Here is a 19,366-nt window from a genome sequence, read left to right as displayed (position 1 = left end):
AAGATCACTTCAGGTTTTCTGGAACTTTGTGTTTCACTATTTATTTTTTACTGGTGGGGGCTAGTTTTGGTGCTTTTTGTTTGCTTTGGGTTTAAGTTTTATGTTTTATGAAAGAGACCTCTGAAAAAGAGCTTTATTAATTTTAGGAGACACTCCTTTTACTTAAATTATTTCCCTTCTGTTTCTCTGGACTTTGCATTACTTTCCAATAAAATAATTATTCTCACTTCTAAACATTAAAGCTGGGATAGGATGTAGCTTTACTAAACACTAACTGGCTTATACAGAATTTTTTGTCTTCTTTGAAGAAAATTAAAATTGTACCATATTCCCAGTTGAGAAGGAATTTTATTTAAAAGGTAATTTTTTTACCCTTAGCTGCCTTTTCTCCCTAGTGTAACCCTAACCTGTAAATCTCAATAAAGACAACAAGATGAAATCTTTCAGGAACTTCAATTCAAAATCTACATTGTAAAATTTTTTGAGGTTTTTTTTGGAGCACTAATCTCTGCTTCAAGTTAAGCTACAGCACTACAACACCACCATTGACTTCTCAAGACAAACATCCTTGCAGGGCTTTTAATTTATATGCACTGACTTGCTATTTTTATTGATTTGCTGTAATTTTTCATAGCACATCTGTGAAGATTCAGCCTTCCCAACTGTATTTCACGTATAAGACAGAACAGGTTTTGACACAGATTACTGTATTACACTACATGCATCTCAAGGTTTTTGAATTCAAGTCTGCTTTTAAAAGCAGCTGACCTTCCCTAGTGTTTGCTCTTAAACATTCTGAACAATTGTTTGAATATTTTATTTCTTCAAGTCAGCTGTGTGCTTGATACAGCTCTGGAATCTCGACTTCAAGCAAACCCTCAAATTATCATTTGCTTTCCCCCTCTAAAATGTTCAAGCGTCACAAACATCAAATATTACAACAGAAATTACCATGTATACACGGTTACCTTGCTAAACTCTTAATTTCTGTGGGCGCTTTTTCATTTGATCCCAGCAGAGAAATTCAATTACAGGGGAGTGAACAATATCACTGACAAACACTATGGGCACAGTTAAAATGAGCCAAGGCTGAAGCTCTTCCCTCAGGCTGCAACCATTTATTCTGGAGTCCCATTTATTTCAACTACAGGGGGGTGATTTTAAATAATTGGCTTTAACAAGACAGAAGTAATTTTAAGCAGAAGTTCCTCCAGAAAAGAAACCAAAGTTCCCACATTTAACATCTCTTTTAGACAAATCATGAAAACTAACCTTTAGAGCTATGCAAAACAGCATTTAAAGAGACACTTTTCTGAAGCATTGCTCCTCAACTGAAAATCATCACTACTTAAAAGCTTCTAAAAAAAAAAATAAATAACATGGCTTCAGATTACCACCATTCCAGTTACCACTCTCCAGACAAAAAAAAAGTAATTTACAAATAATATCCATCTCAAAACAGGTTTTGTTAACAACTACCTAAAAGCATTACTTGTTAGCAGAAGTGCTTACTGTCATCCACATACTACCAGGTGCCCTGGCTATAATAACACTCCAGAAGTCCAAACTGCTCTTTGAAAATGCCTCAAGTTATTCTCTTCCTTTCCAGAACTTGCCCCTTTTCCAGAGGCACACTGCTTTTTCTCCTACATTTCTGGCACACATGTTACACGTGAGATTTCCTCTTACAACGCTTTACCCTTAGAAACACACATCACCCATTGCACAGCCATGGACAGGAAGGTGGGACTGCCTTTTCCTGCACTGGGAAAAGCTTTGGCCTCCAGATTCACACCTGGGTCCCTTCTTCAGTCCCACCACCCCAGCTGCTCCTCCCTCACAACCCCAACAACCTGCTGGCCAAGTGACAGCTCCTGCCAAGCAGGATGCTGGAGCAGAGTTGTAACCCACCCTGTGCTAATCTAGAGCTTTTTCTCTTCCATCTGCTTATTTTCATAGAACTTACAGGAATTAGTATTTGCAACTTTTCAGCAGAAAGCTAAAAAACTAACCATGGTTTAGACAAAACTAGAGATGTAAGAGATGAAAGACAACAGTGGAAGGACTAATAGGAATCTGATCACCAGTCTTATTTATTAAATGATAGGAAACCAGGCCATTAAATTCTAATTCCATCAAAGTTCCTTAATTATTTTCACCTACATTAGAATACTTCTCCATTGAGAAGAAATCCTAGATTACAACTACATAATGAGAACTCTTAAACAAACAATTCTCATCATAGAAGAGAGGCCTGGTCTGCGGCCAACAAACACTGCTCTCATTTAGCAGGTATCTAAAACTACTACAAACATTTTGCTTAACATTACAACATCACCATAAACTTCCTTCTCCAGCAAGGGAACAGATGAAAGGTTAGCATTCAGAAGCTCTGCACTACAACCAAATTCCAGCAAAAGCATGACTAATTCAAGCTGGGGTTTATTATTTCCTGTAGCACTGCTCTATCTAAATAAAGTAATTTTCTGCCACAGCTAAAAATGTTTTAACTCCAAAATTCTAGCATACCTTGAACTATGTCCACTTGGAGGAAGGCAGTCTCCAAACCTACCTCCCTCAGACTCAATGCACACAGAGCCCTCATATGACACTGTCTTGCCAGACACTTTGGAGAGCCTCATGATTTGCTGGCAGTTTTCTTTTCCCCGGAGCCTGCAACTCTGGGGTTTGCTTTTTGGTTGGGATTTTTTTTGTTGTTGCTGTTGTTTGGGTTTTTTTTCCTTCTGAGAACAGATTAGCTTGTTCAGTACCTAGTGAAAACTAATTGATCTAAGAAAAGTATTCCTGTGAAGCTTGTGACAAATCTTGAATGGAAAAGTTTTAACCAAGCCTGCCCTCTTCTTTCTTGTTTATTTTCTTCCTTACCTTCTTGGTTTTAAAAAATTGTCCAGACTCCAAATCCCAAGGTTTTAATGGACTACAGTTCCCACAATAATTTCTTCAGAAACTGAGCGTTATATAGCAGATTGATCAACATGTTTGATGGATACAAGGAAAAGATAAAACCCCACAAAACTTAAAGAACATGCTGCTGTATTAGATATTTAAACACAGAGAAAAAAGTAATCTAAAAACTGAAGAGCTTCAGAATGCTTTTATGTGTCATTTACCATATCTATGACTGCATCTGAAATCAAAACCAGACAAGTGAAAAATGAATGGAATTCTGCAATTCATAAAAGGAAGTGGTTGCCTCAATACCAATGATCACTTCTCATTGTAATACGACCAGATATGCCACCATTACTACCAGATCAGAGGCATGAACATTTAGATTTTTCTCCAGTATGAAAGCAAGCTATTGAGGAGGTGCCCCTGCTTTTTTTTGTTCACAAAATTCCATGGGGAAAAAAGGAAAACTAGCAAATGTGGGGGGGCACACCCCAAACAGCATTGCAGTACCTGGCAGGCCTTGAATGGAAGCAGTTTGACTTTGATATCAAATATAACTGTAACAAACCTACCAAATAAAAGAAAACTACAAACCCTTACTCAACTGTGAATTTCATTATGTCTAAAAAGCAAAAATAATGAAGAGATTTGTTGATGGGGAAACAAAAAGACCTGTTTTCAAATAATCACAGAATCCCTAGTTAGAAGGAATATCCTTGAGTTCCTCTAATCCAATGCTCCTGTTGGAGTCACGTGGGTCAGGTCACCCCACCCTGTGGCCAGCATGGTTTTGAGTACATCCATAGATGGGAACCAGAATGTCTCCAGGCTACTTATTCCAGTATTTGACCACCCTCACAGAGAAAAGTGACAGTTCAAAACTTTCTTTGGTTAAGAACCTACAAAATCCAGTGGGGCTAGGTCTCATCCTTCTTCACACAGACTTTTGATGCATGGGATTTTTGCTCCTATTGTCTTCCATAAAACATTCTCCAGAAAAGACTTCAGGTTAAAGTGCAGAAATAGTGCAGTGCCCCACAGGATGCCCAAATCATCTTTCATTACTAACCAAGGATATCTAGCTCTTTGCTTAGTGATCACCATCCCCTTCTAACAACTTCGGAGAGCACCTTGTATCTTTCCTCAGAAAAGGTACTTAAACAAAAGTGAGTCTCAAGTTTCTGAAAATACTAACTCTCATTGATAGCACCAAAACACTAAAGATTGTGGTAGAAGACACTCAAACTTGCAACCAGGAACCAAACACACAAAAAAGAAATCAAACTACTTCATTGTTTCCTGTGTGAAAACAGTCCTACTTCACTGCCAACTCTGAAAGATTTTTGGAATAGAAGCAAAGAGGAAGAAGAAAACACTAAAGGTGACATTTTCAGAAACAAGGAAGGTGTACATAAATCCTTCAGATGCTGGATTATGCTAACTCTGAGAAACAAATAATCACTCTGTGCATTCACAGAGCAACATGACATGGAAAGAGAACATTCTGATCACTCCATATTGGAGAAAGATATTTTGGTGAGGAAATAGACAAACCAAAATAAATTAGTAAGTTCAGCTGCTCCACAGGCTGAATAGGACTGAAGGAAGAAAACCTAAAAATGTGAGTCAGTCATGGTACCAAACAACAGCCCTGCTTAAAATACTTTCTAATACATAGCAGCACAGATTCAATGTGTAATCTCAGACTATCATCAATTTCAGAACGTTATCACTTAAACACTATGAAGTAGAAATCATCTACAATGTTGCTTTCTTGAATGAAAAAAACATACAACTAAAACCTTCTGTTTTGCTCTTCTTTCTGAATTCAGGACTATGATTTCATAAATACGGTCAAACTGGCATGTCATCAAAACATGATTTCACACCTTAATGTGGTTTTTGGTGAGCTAAACAATAAAAAGAGTTGATGCAGAAAAACAGCTAATCCACCTCTTATGAATAAAATCTTGTGGGCTCAAATCCCTTTAGAACCAACAATGCAATTAATTTTTCAGCTCTTATGATGTTAGGTACTGAATTCAGACTGAAGTTTCTAATCCCAGCATATGTTCGTTAACTAGTCAGGAACCATTCAAAATAATGACTAATGCCAACTTAATATTGCTTCCAAGTTCAAATTGTATTTAATGCAAGTGCTTTTCAATTAATAGTGGCACTTATTCTCCAGGAAAACTCTTTATAATTAGTATTTCTAAAACTAATTTCTTCTTAAAAGCCAAAACATATTGCTGGTTCTAATATTAGTGCATAAGAATTTTCACCAAGGTTTCTACCAACTTTTTCCTTGAGTATTGCTTTGCATACTACATGTCTAAACATTCAACTTTTAAAGCAGCATCCTTCAAAATATTATCTGATGGCTGTAAAAAAAATGTTGGCTCTTCGACAGCTTTTATATTTTTCATTCTTTTTTCAACTCAAATCAAGACAGGATTTAGGCATCTCTGGAAAAGGGATGGAGAGCACTCAGAGTTTGTATGCTGTCATTTAGAATTAGTGTTGATGTATTACCTCTGTCACAGCCCAGTGGTGTAAAAACTGGTCCAGATCAGTTAGGTAAAGACGGATAGGTGAAAGCTGTGTCTGGCTAATGTGTGGTTTTCCTCTAATGCCCTGGAGACTAGTCAGCTCCTCTCTTGAGAACCCTGGGGAAGAAGAAGCAGTACAACAGTATCACAAAACAAGCCAAACAGTGTTCTACTTCAACAGCATCATTGACAAACACTGTCTTTTACACTATGTCAACATAATCATTTTTTCTTAAAAGCTCTTCCTTGATTTAATAAACTAAGTATATCAAAGTACAAATTTTGACTTTTGACAGAAAACAAAAATATTTTAAAACCCAATAGTACTATAATGTGATATAAAAAAATTTTAAATGACCAGTGTTATGCTATTTTAAATCTATGAATTGTTTAAAAAATAACAAGAATGTGTATAATGCAAAATACTTCATGTATTCACAATAACTCAGTAACCTTAGTAATAAATAATATAACCTCAGGGCTAAAAAATTATCATTTAGCTTATTTTTTCTAGAAAGGTATTAGGTGTTTTAGTTAAAAAGGATAAGTACTCCACAAGAGCTACTTGGGCTTTGCTTTCATTTTCTCTGCTATTACTTCAGCACTCTTTTTACCATTTTAGGAACAAAAAGGTAATTTTTGAATACAAAGTAGCTATATATAAAAATAGCTACATATAAAAAACCAAGGTGATGAAGAAAACACACTATTTTTTACCACAGCAAAAGTCAGCGGGAGTTACTTCTTAGCAATATTACACCACTTTAACCACTGTAACTTCCCAAAGTTGCATCACCACAGAATACAGCTATTTTTATAGCTGAGTAAGAACAGAGTAGCAGAAGTAGCTCTGCTCACACACTGACCTTGGCCAGCTCACTTTAACGTACTCTGATTACTTTATTCTGATGGAATGTTTTCAATAGCGTAAGCACGTTTACAGGAAATCCCAGAGGCAATCTTTTATATTGTTATGAGCCAATAAAAGGCATTTACTTCAAGATAGGAAAAAAAAATTAGTTTATGTCATATGCTGAATTTAGGTTTTCCTCATACTTTCCTAAGTAAGCTAGAATGAAAAAAAAGTATGCAAATATTCAGCCCAAATGGAAAAGTGTAAAAATAGAGTGTCAAAAATCAGATCAAGAAAATAAAATCTCATATCAAAAATATATAACAAGATTAGAATTACTTTCAGGAAGTACTTACTAAACCATTTACTCTAAATTAAATTTGATAATTGACTATCAAAACAAATTTCATTTTGTTAATTCTGAATTATTACATTCATATGGATTACCTATAAGGGTTGAAAACAAGAAGCTGAAATAGTCCACATCATTCACTGAATTATCCTGCACTTGGCACTTCCAGCCTGCAAAGGATGATCTACACAAAACCAATAGCAGACAGTTTATTAAAAAACATATAATTAAGAATTCACAACCTACCTGCACAATATAATCAATTAGCATGCCTAAATTGTTACAGTTTTACCATCCCTGTTTCTAACTGTTGTTCTTAGAACAGCTTTTTAAATAGCTCCAAAACCAGAACTGGCTCTTTTAAAGACAAGACATACTGAACTTTGTACCCCTGCATGGCCTTAGGTTGCTAAGATGATTAAATTAACTGCAATAGCAACTTTTCATTAATACTGGTATAATCTTCAGTACACTGATGACACCATAAATTAAATTAATTTTATTTCCCTTACTTGGTAAAAGTCTTTATATTACAAATGCTGGGCTATATTTTTCATCTTATCCACTACTTTTAATACATTAACAAGAAACCCCATCTGAAAGCAGTCTCAGCATCTCTTTCAGAACTACTGAAGCTATTGAAGACAGCTAAGTAAAAAAGTTGTTTGGAAATTTAGAACACAAAAAGGAGCAATATGCAAAGACAGGAGCAAACCCGTTATCAAAGCTGTCTGACACTTTCCATCTCAAGGGCAATCTGGAACAAGTGAAGCACCAGCCTGCTTTGGTGTCTCAAATGAGAAGCCAGTCTTGTGGAAACTCAGAGCAAACAGACACCAGTGACCACCTAATGGCAGAGTCTGGCCCATGTGCTGGTGCTGAACCAGGAGGGAGCCAGGAGCTGGGAACAAGGACATCTAACACATGCTTTCCTCACCAGGCTGCAGCTCAGACCCAGATCACATTATGCAAAAATGCACATTATTCAAATTGCCTGGTATGCTGCTTTTGGCACTGGTGCTGCAGACCATGGATCTTTGCTATAAGAGATTGCTGCTTTCCACTCTTACAATCTTGTGAAATTTCAGAGCTTCTGAATGCAATTTTCCAAGCCAACTATCTGCCTTGGATCTTTTTTTTTTCCTAATTTCTCTGTGCCAACAGCCAAAATGGCTTAGCTCATGGGTAACAAAAATCTGGAAAGCTTGTTACGCAGGAATTTTTTACAGCTCCGCGCTTTGGGAGCAAAAATATCAAATTTGGAATACTTTTGTGCCAGGCATATACATTTTGCCACCCACAAAAATCCATCCATATTATTTCAGCATCCACAAAAATGACAGCTAGAATATGCACGTGTCTGGAGTAAATCAAAAAGAAAGGAGAAAAACCCCAGAATTTCTTTAAATTAAAGAAAAAATTCAGGATTCCATCAGATTACCATGTAGGATAGTTAATTCTAAGGAGGGAAAAATCAAAGGTGAGAGAGCACAAAGTAAGGCTTTATTAAATAAAGCTCCCACTTCACATGAATACCTGGCAGTAGGGATTTGCTGTATTTCAGGTGATGTGATTAGCTCTGCATGCTCCCTTCTGGTTCCTAGGAGGCCTTTGGTCCTGCCCTGAGGCCTGGCTGACTACGTCCTTTTCTTAACCTGTAGTCTCTCAATCTCTCCCCAGTCCTAAGGCTGCTACTTGGCTGCCAGGTTCTCCCAGGACAAATCCCTTGGCCATGGGAACGGTGAATTTTTTCCATTCTTCCAAGTAGGTCCCAGCCCAGGTGCCAGTCCCATTTGTTACAGCATGGAAGAAATTTCACACATACTCAACTCAATCAGCAAGAGCTCTTGCCACTACTTCCCTACATAAGGTGGATATTTACACAGGAATCAGATCATACACCAAAAGAGAGAGTGAAATCCATGTCCTGTTCAGCACAGCAGAAGAATCTCCTTTAATCTGATGCAGAGAGACCATGAGTCTGACTTGAGGTCACTCGTTCTACCAAAGTAAGCATTGAGGAGCATGGAGAGAGATTCAAGAGGGTTTAGGACTTGCTAGACTAGACACAGAAATTCAAACTGTGATGCAACCATTGAGCAAAATGGTGGGAATGAAAGAGGCTGGGAGAGATAATGACAGATGAGGAGCTGCAAAGACAGTCAGGCAAATGTGAAAATAAATAAATCTTGGGTAGGAAAAGAGAAAGAAAGAAAGAACATGTGATAAGCCCCAGTTCAGGAAGTAGGGACTTGCATGACAAATCTTGTTAGAATCTGGTTTAAAATAATCACATATAAAAAAAAATTCAATATTGGAAAAATTCCACTTCCATATGCAACCGTTTTGAATGCTTTACAATTAGGACCAGTGCACGCAAGAATTTTACATAACTTCCAGAAGAGACTGAACAAAAACTCAAGATTCACTGATGGTTAGCAAGCAGAAACTGCAATAGGTTCAGGAGATGCCTGGACAGGAAAAATAATTCCAAATCTTATTGCTAAACATCTGGAAATCAAACACTTCATCAGTTTTGTTTTCCCATGCATCTACAAACTCACAAACAGGAGAAGCATGTTAAGTATCCTAAGAAAACACCAGGCTAAGGGCCACTGCTACAGACATAAGAGGAAGCAGAGAGAATCCCTGCAGTTCTGCCCTGGGAACATGGAGGCAGCATAAGGAGCAAACCCTTGACAGAGCTATTACATGGTTTAATTTAAGATTCATCTCTACAAGCAGAGCTACACTGAGTCACACACACACAAAATCAAGATCACTAAATTCAGCTGCAGTTTACTTTTTTAGAAAGTGAAAGCTATTACATACATAGGAGAAGCCTCAATGTTAAAAGAGCATTACAGTTAAAAAAAAAATCTAGCATTAAATTTAGAAAGTGACAGAGAAGGTTGCCTCTGATCTTCAGCTTGGCCTCTCTTACACTTAGAGTACACCTTAGAGTATGATAATACTATGTGTCATATTTTCTCTAGGAAAAAAACCCAAAACTATGTCTCATTCAAATCACGGATGAATGGATCAGTCAGGATTACACAATGAAGGATAACAGTCTGACCTGTCCTTATTTATTGCAACATCTATAACGTGCACAGTGTATGAGGCATAATTAAAAAGGTAGAAGAAAGTATTAGCTCAGAAATTCAGGTAGGTTATGCAAAATGCGAGACAAATACTTTTTAAAATTGGAGGACAGAAATCAGTGTTAACACATTTCTTCAAGTATCATCAGATTTTTTTATTTTTTTTTTACTTTTAGGAGAGAATAAGCTCATATTATTAGTACTGGAAGCTCCTCTCATCCCTTTTTTTCAGCTAGTTATCTCTAGTACTGCAACAGCTCAACAGTGATGAAAATATGAAAATTTCACTAACAGCTGTGGAGAGATAGAGCTTCAAGTATTTCTAAGAGCAGCAACCATCTGATCTCTACTTCTCCACTTAAAGTAAATTTGAGGTCAATATTTTATCTTCAAGACAAAAGATGTTACATATTCTGAAAAATTAGAACCCAAATGTTTCAATGAATTCCTAAAGTCATCAGGTACTTCAACGTACTTCTGCCTACACCTTTCCTTGCCTCAGTTCCTCATCTTTAAACTGGGAAAAACATCACCTTCCTATCTTCTGCAGCTGTGAAAATGACTTGAGCACAACAAAATACTTCCATGGGTGAGGGCAGGGGGAGGGAATCCCTTTGTTTTCCAAGCAGGACACAATACAATAGAGAAAACATGGAGCTTCCTATTGAAACAGGGCCAAACTCTCACATGAAGTAAATGCTCCTTCAGTGCTCATGATGTACTCCACAAAGAAAGCAGGATAGAAGAAAACCATGAAATCATGTAATTGAAACACCACATTTGAATCTCACAATACATCAAGACCAAAACCAATGTCTTTATAATACAAACACAGCAGCATTACAGCACAGAGGTTTGTTTAAATGTAAGTCTAACCAGCTGTCGTCACCTCAATTACCTTAGAGCCCAATTGCCTATAATGTAGACACTTGTTAAAGCTGCTCAATTTTGAAGTTGACATTAAAGGAAATAAAAAATAAGATAAAGAACACAGAACAAAGGAGATTCCATTCTAGAACAGATGCTGATGTACTGCAAGTACATAAAAAATATTTTTAAAATCTTAGTTTAATATATTAAGACTACCATGAATAATTGGAGACTGAATGCACTTTTAAAATGTGTTTTCAAGATGCTTTTAAATTACATGTCAGACATCTGACTAAAAAAATTATCTGCTTTATATGGGGAAAAGAGGTAATAAGCATACTATAAGTTGTCTTTTTTTATAAATTATTACTGACAATGGGAACCTGTTATCAAACTGTGTGTGAGAGAGACCTCTCCAGTCATGTAGTCCAAACCCACATTAACTGTGATGAATTACATGTTGTAATTTCCATAAGGTCACCTGTTCTCTGTGGGAACTTCCCTTTTGAGGTTTAGAATTGCACATTTAGGTAACCTGCTCTGAACACCAAATGGTATTGAAATAAAAGCTGAATCTAATTAACTTAAAAATTATTGCTTCTCTTGTCAGTAGCAGAACAAATATTTCTCTGCCAAAGCAAGTGTGCAATGCATTCCTTTCATCACTTGCTGCTAACTTTTCTTGTACCTCCAGATGGACTTCACTACTTTAGTTCATGCTGCTGTTATTTTCAGGTTGACTGTATCACACAGCTGCAAAATAAAACTGTAGTTTGTGCAAGAGTAGTTATTCCTCAGCTGCAGACTACTATCTCTGTGCCTCCTGACCTAAACTAGGTACTAATTGACTTATGGTTCAGATTTAAGGTGTTGATTTTGGCTTATACAGTCAAAGGAGTCTTTGGGTAATTTAGAGGTCTCTAACAGAAGAACTCTGATGAACCTTGCTGCATTCATTTTAGAAATTATCCTTCCATTTGTCCTCCTATAAAACTCAAAATCCAGCACAGACAGCAATGCACCTGTCTAGCATTTGCTAAGCAAGTTTTCATCAGAATATGGATTGGTGTTGGGTTTTGATTTTATTTTTTTAGCAATAAAATTGAAAAAATGTGACTAATTTCAACCCCAAGTTCAGTCTCCAAGTATTTTAAAGTAAAACATTAAAAAGCAAATGCAAGATTCACAGTTCTTCAGAGGCATTAATACTATTACCCTTTTGTTCATAAATGTGAGGGTTCTAACACTCAAGAAGTGCAAGTTCAAGGGTTTGTGTTTTCTATTCAAGGAAAATAAAATCCAATTCTCTCACCTTCCAGGAAAACAGTCCCAGCACCACAATTAGGAATTTGGGAATATCTAGTGCAGAGCATTCCTGAAGCTTTACAGAATTATTTGAACATTGGCAAGACAACAGCCTGAGATACACCATTTGTACTGTACTAAATAATCGTATTTTAAATTGATTTTATCAACCATTGATCAAAGATTTAAACCCAGCCCTCTGACAACTGTTAAATTCTAGGTTATAAAAGCACTGTAAAAGGAGTTTCCCCTCTATTTCTTTCACTGATACTTCTGTTCCAGACAGAACATTTAAACAGTCACAGGCACAGTCAGTAGCTGATACACTCATTTCCTGAAAAAACCTAACTATGCATTCTAGGCCTCAACTCTATGAAAATTTAGTAACATTCAATAAAATTATTAAGTACAAATCCTCAGAATAGTTCAGTGACTAAGTCACTGTGTTAAGAAAGAGGAAATCAATCTTCCCTTCAGATGAAGGCAGTGAACACAGACTTTCCACAACCTCAGTAAGTGCTTTAACCACCAAGATACTATTATTAATTTATTATTAAATTGTCCTTCAAACACATAGAAGAGCAGAAAATTTCCAGAAATTCTGTACACCCAACAGACAACCACTGCATGAGGATGGTAATCAAGCAGGAAAAGGTTATAGGAGAGCAGCTACAGGGACTCTGCCCATCTCTGATCACCAGAGAAGAATCTCTTCTGGTTCCCAGGACACCTCCTTGAGATAACCTGCTGCAGATTCAAGCAGCTGAACAAAATACTATGGAACCAAACAAACCAAAAGGAAATTACCAGGATGAGATGGCATTCACCTTGCAAAAGACCTCCAAGAGAGGGCAAGGATGAACTGAACTAGCAGCGATGAGCAACCTGATATCTGAGAACTTCCCTGACACCTGCAAGTGTGGAGTGACAAATTTCTGTTTTAGGCTGTTTTTCAGTTGCTTTTTGGTGGGGTGTTTTTGGAACTGGTTGGTATGCTTTATTTTTAAAAATAACTAAGGTCTGTAACATCAGTGCCTACACCAGGCAAACTGACACTAACAGATGAAACTAGCTGACACATGAACACCTGTGTCATGCTTGGGAACAGACAGGATGGTTTCTGAAAGAAAAATTTTTGCATGATGCTCCTCTTAGGAGTCTTGTTAACAGTAGCTGCACATGAATATGAAAGACGCTGTAACACTTAGGAAAAAAAATTCCAGAAATCTAAGCAAAATCTAAACAAAGGTCCTTCTATCATGAGATACCTGGCTTAAAGGCAGGAGATGGTGGGTAGAACTGATCAGCTCATACAGCAGAAGACAGACATCTCTGGTGACAGAAGTCCACAAGCATTCACATTATTTAATATGCATAAGTACTTAGACATATAAGTTAATCAAGGCTATATATATATATACAAGGCTATATTAGACAAGACTGTCTTTTTTGTCTCTTGACAAAGCAATTAGGTCATTTTATCTACAGTGGAAATGATACACTAGCACCTCCCACATTCTGATGTTCTGCAGCTCATCAGGATACACCAGGGCAGGCCTTTTGGCATATCCAAAGTTCAGTTAAGGCTTTGGAAATATGAAAAGCTAAGTGGTTCTTCCCCAGTAGCCAAAATAATCACATCACACTGCAACCAAGGATCATAAAGAATTGTTTCCACTGCATGAAACAGAGCTGAGTTTTCCTTCACAACCCAGGGCCACAGATATGTAGAACAGCACTCTTTTACCACTTGTGAATCTCCATTGCGATCAACCAGAAATTGCATTGAGAAAAAAATCTTTACTGATACACAGAGAAGTGTAAGGAAAAGGCTCCCTTGTTTCTTTTGGCTTCTTACTTTTATGACCTGTGCTATCTATGACCTCTCAGCACAGCAAGTTTAGCATCAGCCCAGAGTTTAACTATCAACACAGATCTGTTCAGCTACTGATCAGTATGCATCAGAAGTGGGAGACTTCCACAGAGAAACTGCAGGATCCTTTCCTTAGCTCTAGAGGACCCATTCAAATCCTTCAGCACAGTGCCCAGGAACAGTCTGAGCCCAGAAACACTGCTCTGCTGATAAAACCACACTGGGACAACAGTGTACAGGTGTGTCTTCTAGGCAGCCTTCTCACAGGACTATTAGGAACTCTGCATGCTTTACAGCCAGCCAGCTGTGTAATGACAGCTGCATTGTCTGACTGCCATTTAAAACAGTGCTTACATGTAAAAACACCTGTCAAATACAAGGTAATGGATCACTTACGGAATTACCTATGAGCATGGAAGGTATGTTACAATACATCCCAAACACTTCCATATTATCATTGCCAGGAACTGTGTGTCTAAACAACAAAACACATTGAAAGGAGAAAAATCACATCCAAGTACCACACCAGGACTATAGCACCTTTATGGAAAAAAAATATACAACATTTTCTACCAGTGTAGGCATGTACTTGCACTTCTGTAAAACATTTTGAAACATTAAAAAGCCCTGTGCCAATATTTATCTCAGCTTTGGCACAGTTTATTCCTGTTCAGCTTTAATGAAAAATAATTTCTGTCAGATTGAAATGCAACTGCAATAAAGTATAAACTCATGTCCCTGCATCACCTTAATCAAATCAGTTTTGAGTTCTACTGCTAATGAGGATCAGCACTCACAGTTTTCATATCAGTTCTGAAAAAGACAGGAAACCATGACTGTCAGAAAACTATGTTGAAATTGCTAAAAAAAAAAAAAGGGGGGAAAAAAAAAAGAGAGAGAGAAAAAAACAAAAAAATTGAATCTTTGAATACTTCTTCAACCATATACCCATCTCATCATTCAGACCAACTTAGCTCCAGGTAGTACAGGGTCTGAATCTAAGCTCCAAGAGCAAGTGAGAGCTTTTTATCTTCCTTTTCCTCCATCAGGTTACCATGTGTAGCCACTGGTTTGTTAGTGAGTGCTTTTTGTTTTAACTTTCATTATCTCTTTTGAAGGATCAAGTCTTCCCATTTGAAAATGTAGCAAAATACAACAAACATCTGAAAGGAATTACCAGGGATTTGAGGAAAAATATGAAGCCTGTTTTAAGAAAACAACAATTTAAGCTATGCATTGTTAAAAGTAAGCCTGTCAGCTGCTCATTTGCTCCAGAGCTGCAGAGGTTGTCTGAAGCAAAGCACCGCTTTCACATTATAAATGAGAGCACAAATCAGAAGAAACATTCACTAATGAGCAAACGGCATTTACTGACGGCGGCAATTGTAGTGCAGCAACATAATTCTTTTTCCTTTGATTAGGAACCTCACACTACAGCCAACCTGGGGAAAAATTTAGGGGCTGTGTCCTTAAAACAAGCTTGGACTTCTCCCTCTTTCAAGTCCTACACATGTATAAAACAGGGAGCAAGGAAAAGGAAATTTGCTGACCAGATGTGGATGAAAGAATGCTGTAACCCACCCCGGGGTCTGATTCTCAAGAACTACAGATCCTTTCTCATCTTGTAGCAAGGAAAACAGATTTTATTTTACCCTTCATCCTCAGTGGTAGCCCAACAGGGAAAAGCCAGAATTTTGAGAGCACACTCTAATGTTTCATTTATTCAATTGTGCCTTAAGCACTTTTGTTACCATTTTGATACTTTCCTCTTTTACTTTTGTTTCTAATTGAGGGGTGCAAAAATACAGCCAGAAAAGGTACTTCAGCAAACAAAGACCTTACTATTGTTCCATTTTTCCTATCAACCCATTCATAACTACTATACCTGTCTATACATGTATGATTTTTTACTTACTCTCCAAGATGTACTGGGCTGACTTTCCATTATATACCATTTGTAGTGAATTTAGAGTTTCCTCTTTTTTGTTCTGTGTTATTTATTTAATATGAAGTAAGCTTATTTTGGCAAAACTTTCATTTTGTCCACATATTTTTAAAATAAATATACTGTTCTGGAATATTTTCTACACTTTACTTGCATGAGAATTACTGAATTCAGTTGTTCTATCAGTGTTGCTAACCACAACAATGGGTTACAATATCCTCTCCAAGCTCTCTCCCAGTTGCAAACACTTTGGGGAAATGTGCTATTTTTCTTTTTCTTGACTACAGTTATGCATTTAATAATTCTTTAATCAAGTAGAATCTTCATTAGCTACGTTTTGCAGTCTCACTGTGCCTCCTCATGCTGTACTGGCAAAGGTTGCAGATAAAATAACTAGGATGGCTAAATAAAGAAAAAGCAGCATTTCATTACAAAGGAAATATCCATAAAGAACTCTATTATAACCCTAAAACATCTCTGAGTAATGTATCTGAAGACGCAGAATTTTACACCATACAACAAACAAATGCTAAAATGTCCATCTCAGTTCTTTCTAAGCACCAGATTCCAGAGGATAGCAGGAACCAGTAGGCATGCCTGGATGCTTGATGAGACATCAGCTGAGCTCCCTCATTATTGTCTGGAAAGCAGCAGAATATTTTAAAGGCACTACCTCTTAAGAGAAGAGTCCATTTACAGTTCCATCAAGCAGAATGCAAGTTACCCCCAGGGTTATCTCAAACCTGTGAAAACTTGGAACTCCCACACAATTTATGCCAGAGAGCACTCAGCTTTCATTTATATGGTACTCACCCTGCTCCTTTTCTACAGAAACAGAAACAACTCTTGGCAAGACCCCAGCAGGGAAAGAGTCCCACAAGAATAAGAAATGGCTGTTTGAAGCCACTGGAGATCTCATTTATGGACACCCTACTTCAAGAGAGAAATGCCATAAATTAACTCCCATTGTTTTTTATCTAGACAGTGAAATATTATCTGTCCAACTCTCTATTACAGTGAAATAATTTCCAGACACACTGTTCCAATGAATAAAAAGTTGTAAAACAACCATAACTATTATGCACAAATAAGGCACATAAATAAATTGCATTTCAGTTTCCTTATTTGTACTTCAAGGAATGAGAGGAGACAAAATTTTCCCATAAAGTTAGCAATCTAACTTCCTGATTTATGTATTTGATCACAATCCCATAATCTGCATTTCTCAATCCACAGTTCACAGAATAGAACATATAACAGTAAGTATGCAGATTATATATTAATGTATTATATATTAATCACCTTAAACATAGCACCATATGCAAAAAAAAAAAAAAAAAAAAAGGAAAAAAGATAATTCTATTTGCAAGAGTATCTGACCCTCAATCACCACAAAGTCACTGAGTGGCAACTAAAACCACAGAGCCTGACAAATGGGTTTCTCTGCAGCTGTAATAGTACAGAGTTTGGTATGTAAACAGCAGACCACTTTTTCAGGCAAACACAGTAATCTACTTTACATAAGAAGGTACATTTACAACATTTAATACATTTCCACATTTGACAAAAATACTTGCCTCAAAGTCAGTTTTCCAAAAAGTGCTCAAAAAAAAAGCACATGCCTCACTAGTTCTTTAAAACCATTTTGAAGTAGCGCTTCCACACTATTAACGCAGAAAGCAGGCACAGCAAGATTATACCAGAATTTTTTCCAGTTCTACCTCTGATACTGCTCAAGTTTGTTACCTCAGTCCTTATCAAACCATCTATGATTTATATATTTCTTCATGTCCTGGAGAGAACTGTCTATCTGTCCATAGCCTCAAGGAATTACCAGAACTTCACTGTCAAGGAAAAGCTACAACTGGAATTTCAAGCCAAAGAGGGTCATGCTCATGCCAGATATTGTATATTTCAAACCAACATTTAAACCATTCACCTTTAACTAGCAGCAAACTACTAGTTGCTTATTTAACAGTTATTCCAATAAATCATAAATGAAAAATAAATACTGAAGTTAACTCTTCTAGAAATGCGGCACACTGCATCAAGATGAATTGCCTATCTCAATATATCAAAATAATACCACCTAAAAGATCACCAAAAAAATTAATCCAGTAGATTTGATGCAAAACATTTTCTAAACTACTGTCCTTCCATTTTTCTCCATAAATGTAAGCTCATCAGAGGCCAACTCAGAGAACTCATCTCCTGTCAAGAAGCTGCTTTCTCATTTCTCAGGCAGAAGTGACAGACTGTTCACTCATGTAGCTCCACACCCTTCTTCACCTGTTCCTGTATGACTTATACCCCAAAACTCTGGCACACTTCCATCTCTCAGAACTCTACCTGCCTGGGTTTATTGAAGCTACTTACATCTCAGATCACATACAGTAAGCACAAGGCAGGCATTTGAGGAAAACAACAGGGAAATTAAGCTACTACACCACCTTCTGATCCTCAGTTTCACCTGAAACTCAGCAGCTGTAGCCATCCCAGTGACCCAAACACCAGCAATGTTTTTCACTGGCACAGAGACCAATTAGTGCAAATGTGGCCAGATTCATACCAGCATCCAAAATGGGGTGGCTGCATTTCAGCTCTCTTTTCAGAACAGTCCTTGGTCTGTGCCAGTTTCAGTGAACATAGACCAAAAGCGCTACAGAAATCATTCTAATAATTAATCAGTATAGGTAACCAACCTCCCAGGGCCTCAGAAACCTTCACATTCTATATGGAAATATTGCTAACATCATTTTCATTCTCAGCACACAGAACCCACTTAATGGGCTCCTACACACCACTTGGGTATTCACTTCAACATTGCAAAAACAAAAATTGAATATTTTCAAAATTCACTTCTAATAAACAACCAAACAAAAAGGTCTGAAATGCAACACAAAATAATTACAACTTAACGTTACCACTTGATATTATCACAGGGCTGCGCTTTGAACCATCTGAATACACTTACTATTAGTTTTATAGTTTACACACCAAAAAAAAAAATGAGTTCCTGGTGTTTCTAATGATTGTTCAGGGAAAAACTGCAAGTTTTATTATGATCTATAGGTACTCTCAGTGAATCCACCTTAACATAGCTGGTCCCTGACAAATACAGCTCCATACGAGCACTCTCGGGTGAGTGTAAAAACAGCCATCCTCTACCCATCAAAGTAGCACGGGAATAAAGGCTGTTGAAGACATTAAGAACAAGTACCAAACCCTCTGACGCTCCTGAATGAAATCCATTTAAAGCCTGACGGATAAGTAGATTCCATAGGAGAAAAGAAATTTATGGAGAGTCCCACCCCAGCACAGAGAAGGGGAATGTACCGGAAGAGAAACAGCGCCATCTACTGACAGCAGCGCGGTAATAGTAAATGACGGCTCCCCATGGATTTGGGACAGTTTTCTCTGACCAAATCACAATCTGTAAGTACAGAAAATGCCCCACAAACCAAGCTGTGGCACAGAAATGTGGAATTTAAAGTTTTTTTACAGTTTCATTCGTTTGAATAACTGGAAAGTTTAATTCTGAGTGTCACAAGAGCTGCAAATGATGACCAGGCGTTAACCAGTCTCTACCTCCTTCAAGG

The 19,366-nt window shown here is 37.2% G+C and overlaps 1 protein-coding gene across 5 annotated transcripts in view; it reads right to left on the bottom strand.

Annotated features, from left to right (window-relative positions):
• TEX10 (testis expressed 10) overlaps nucleotides 1-19,366 on the bottom strand; it is a 54,796-nt gene that overhangs the window by 10,877 nt on the left and 24,553 nt on the right. For all 5 annotated transcript variants that reach the window (XM_019005556.2, XM_019005554.2, XM_019005557.2 and 2 more), the window contains 2 exons: nucleotides 6,766-6,854; nucleotides 5,449-5,582 (listed from right to left, as the gene is read on the bottom strand). In XM_019005556.2, coding sequence (XP_018861101.1) covers nucleotides 5,449-5,582; nucleotides 6,766-6,854 — 223 coding nt within the window. The remainder of the gene's footprint in view (nucleotides 1-5,448; nucleotides 5,583-6,765; nucleotides 6,855-19,366) is intronic.

Source organism: Parus major, chromosome 2, assembly GCF_001522545.3.
Source record: "Parus major isolate Abel chromosome 2, Parus_major1.1, whole genome shotgun sequence".
Taxonomy (NCBI): domain Eukaryota; kingdom Metazoa; phylum Chordata; class Aves; order Passeriformes; family Paridae; genus Parus; species Parus major.
This window is presented reverse-complemented; position numbering and strand designations above follow the sequence as displayed.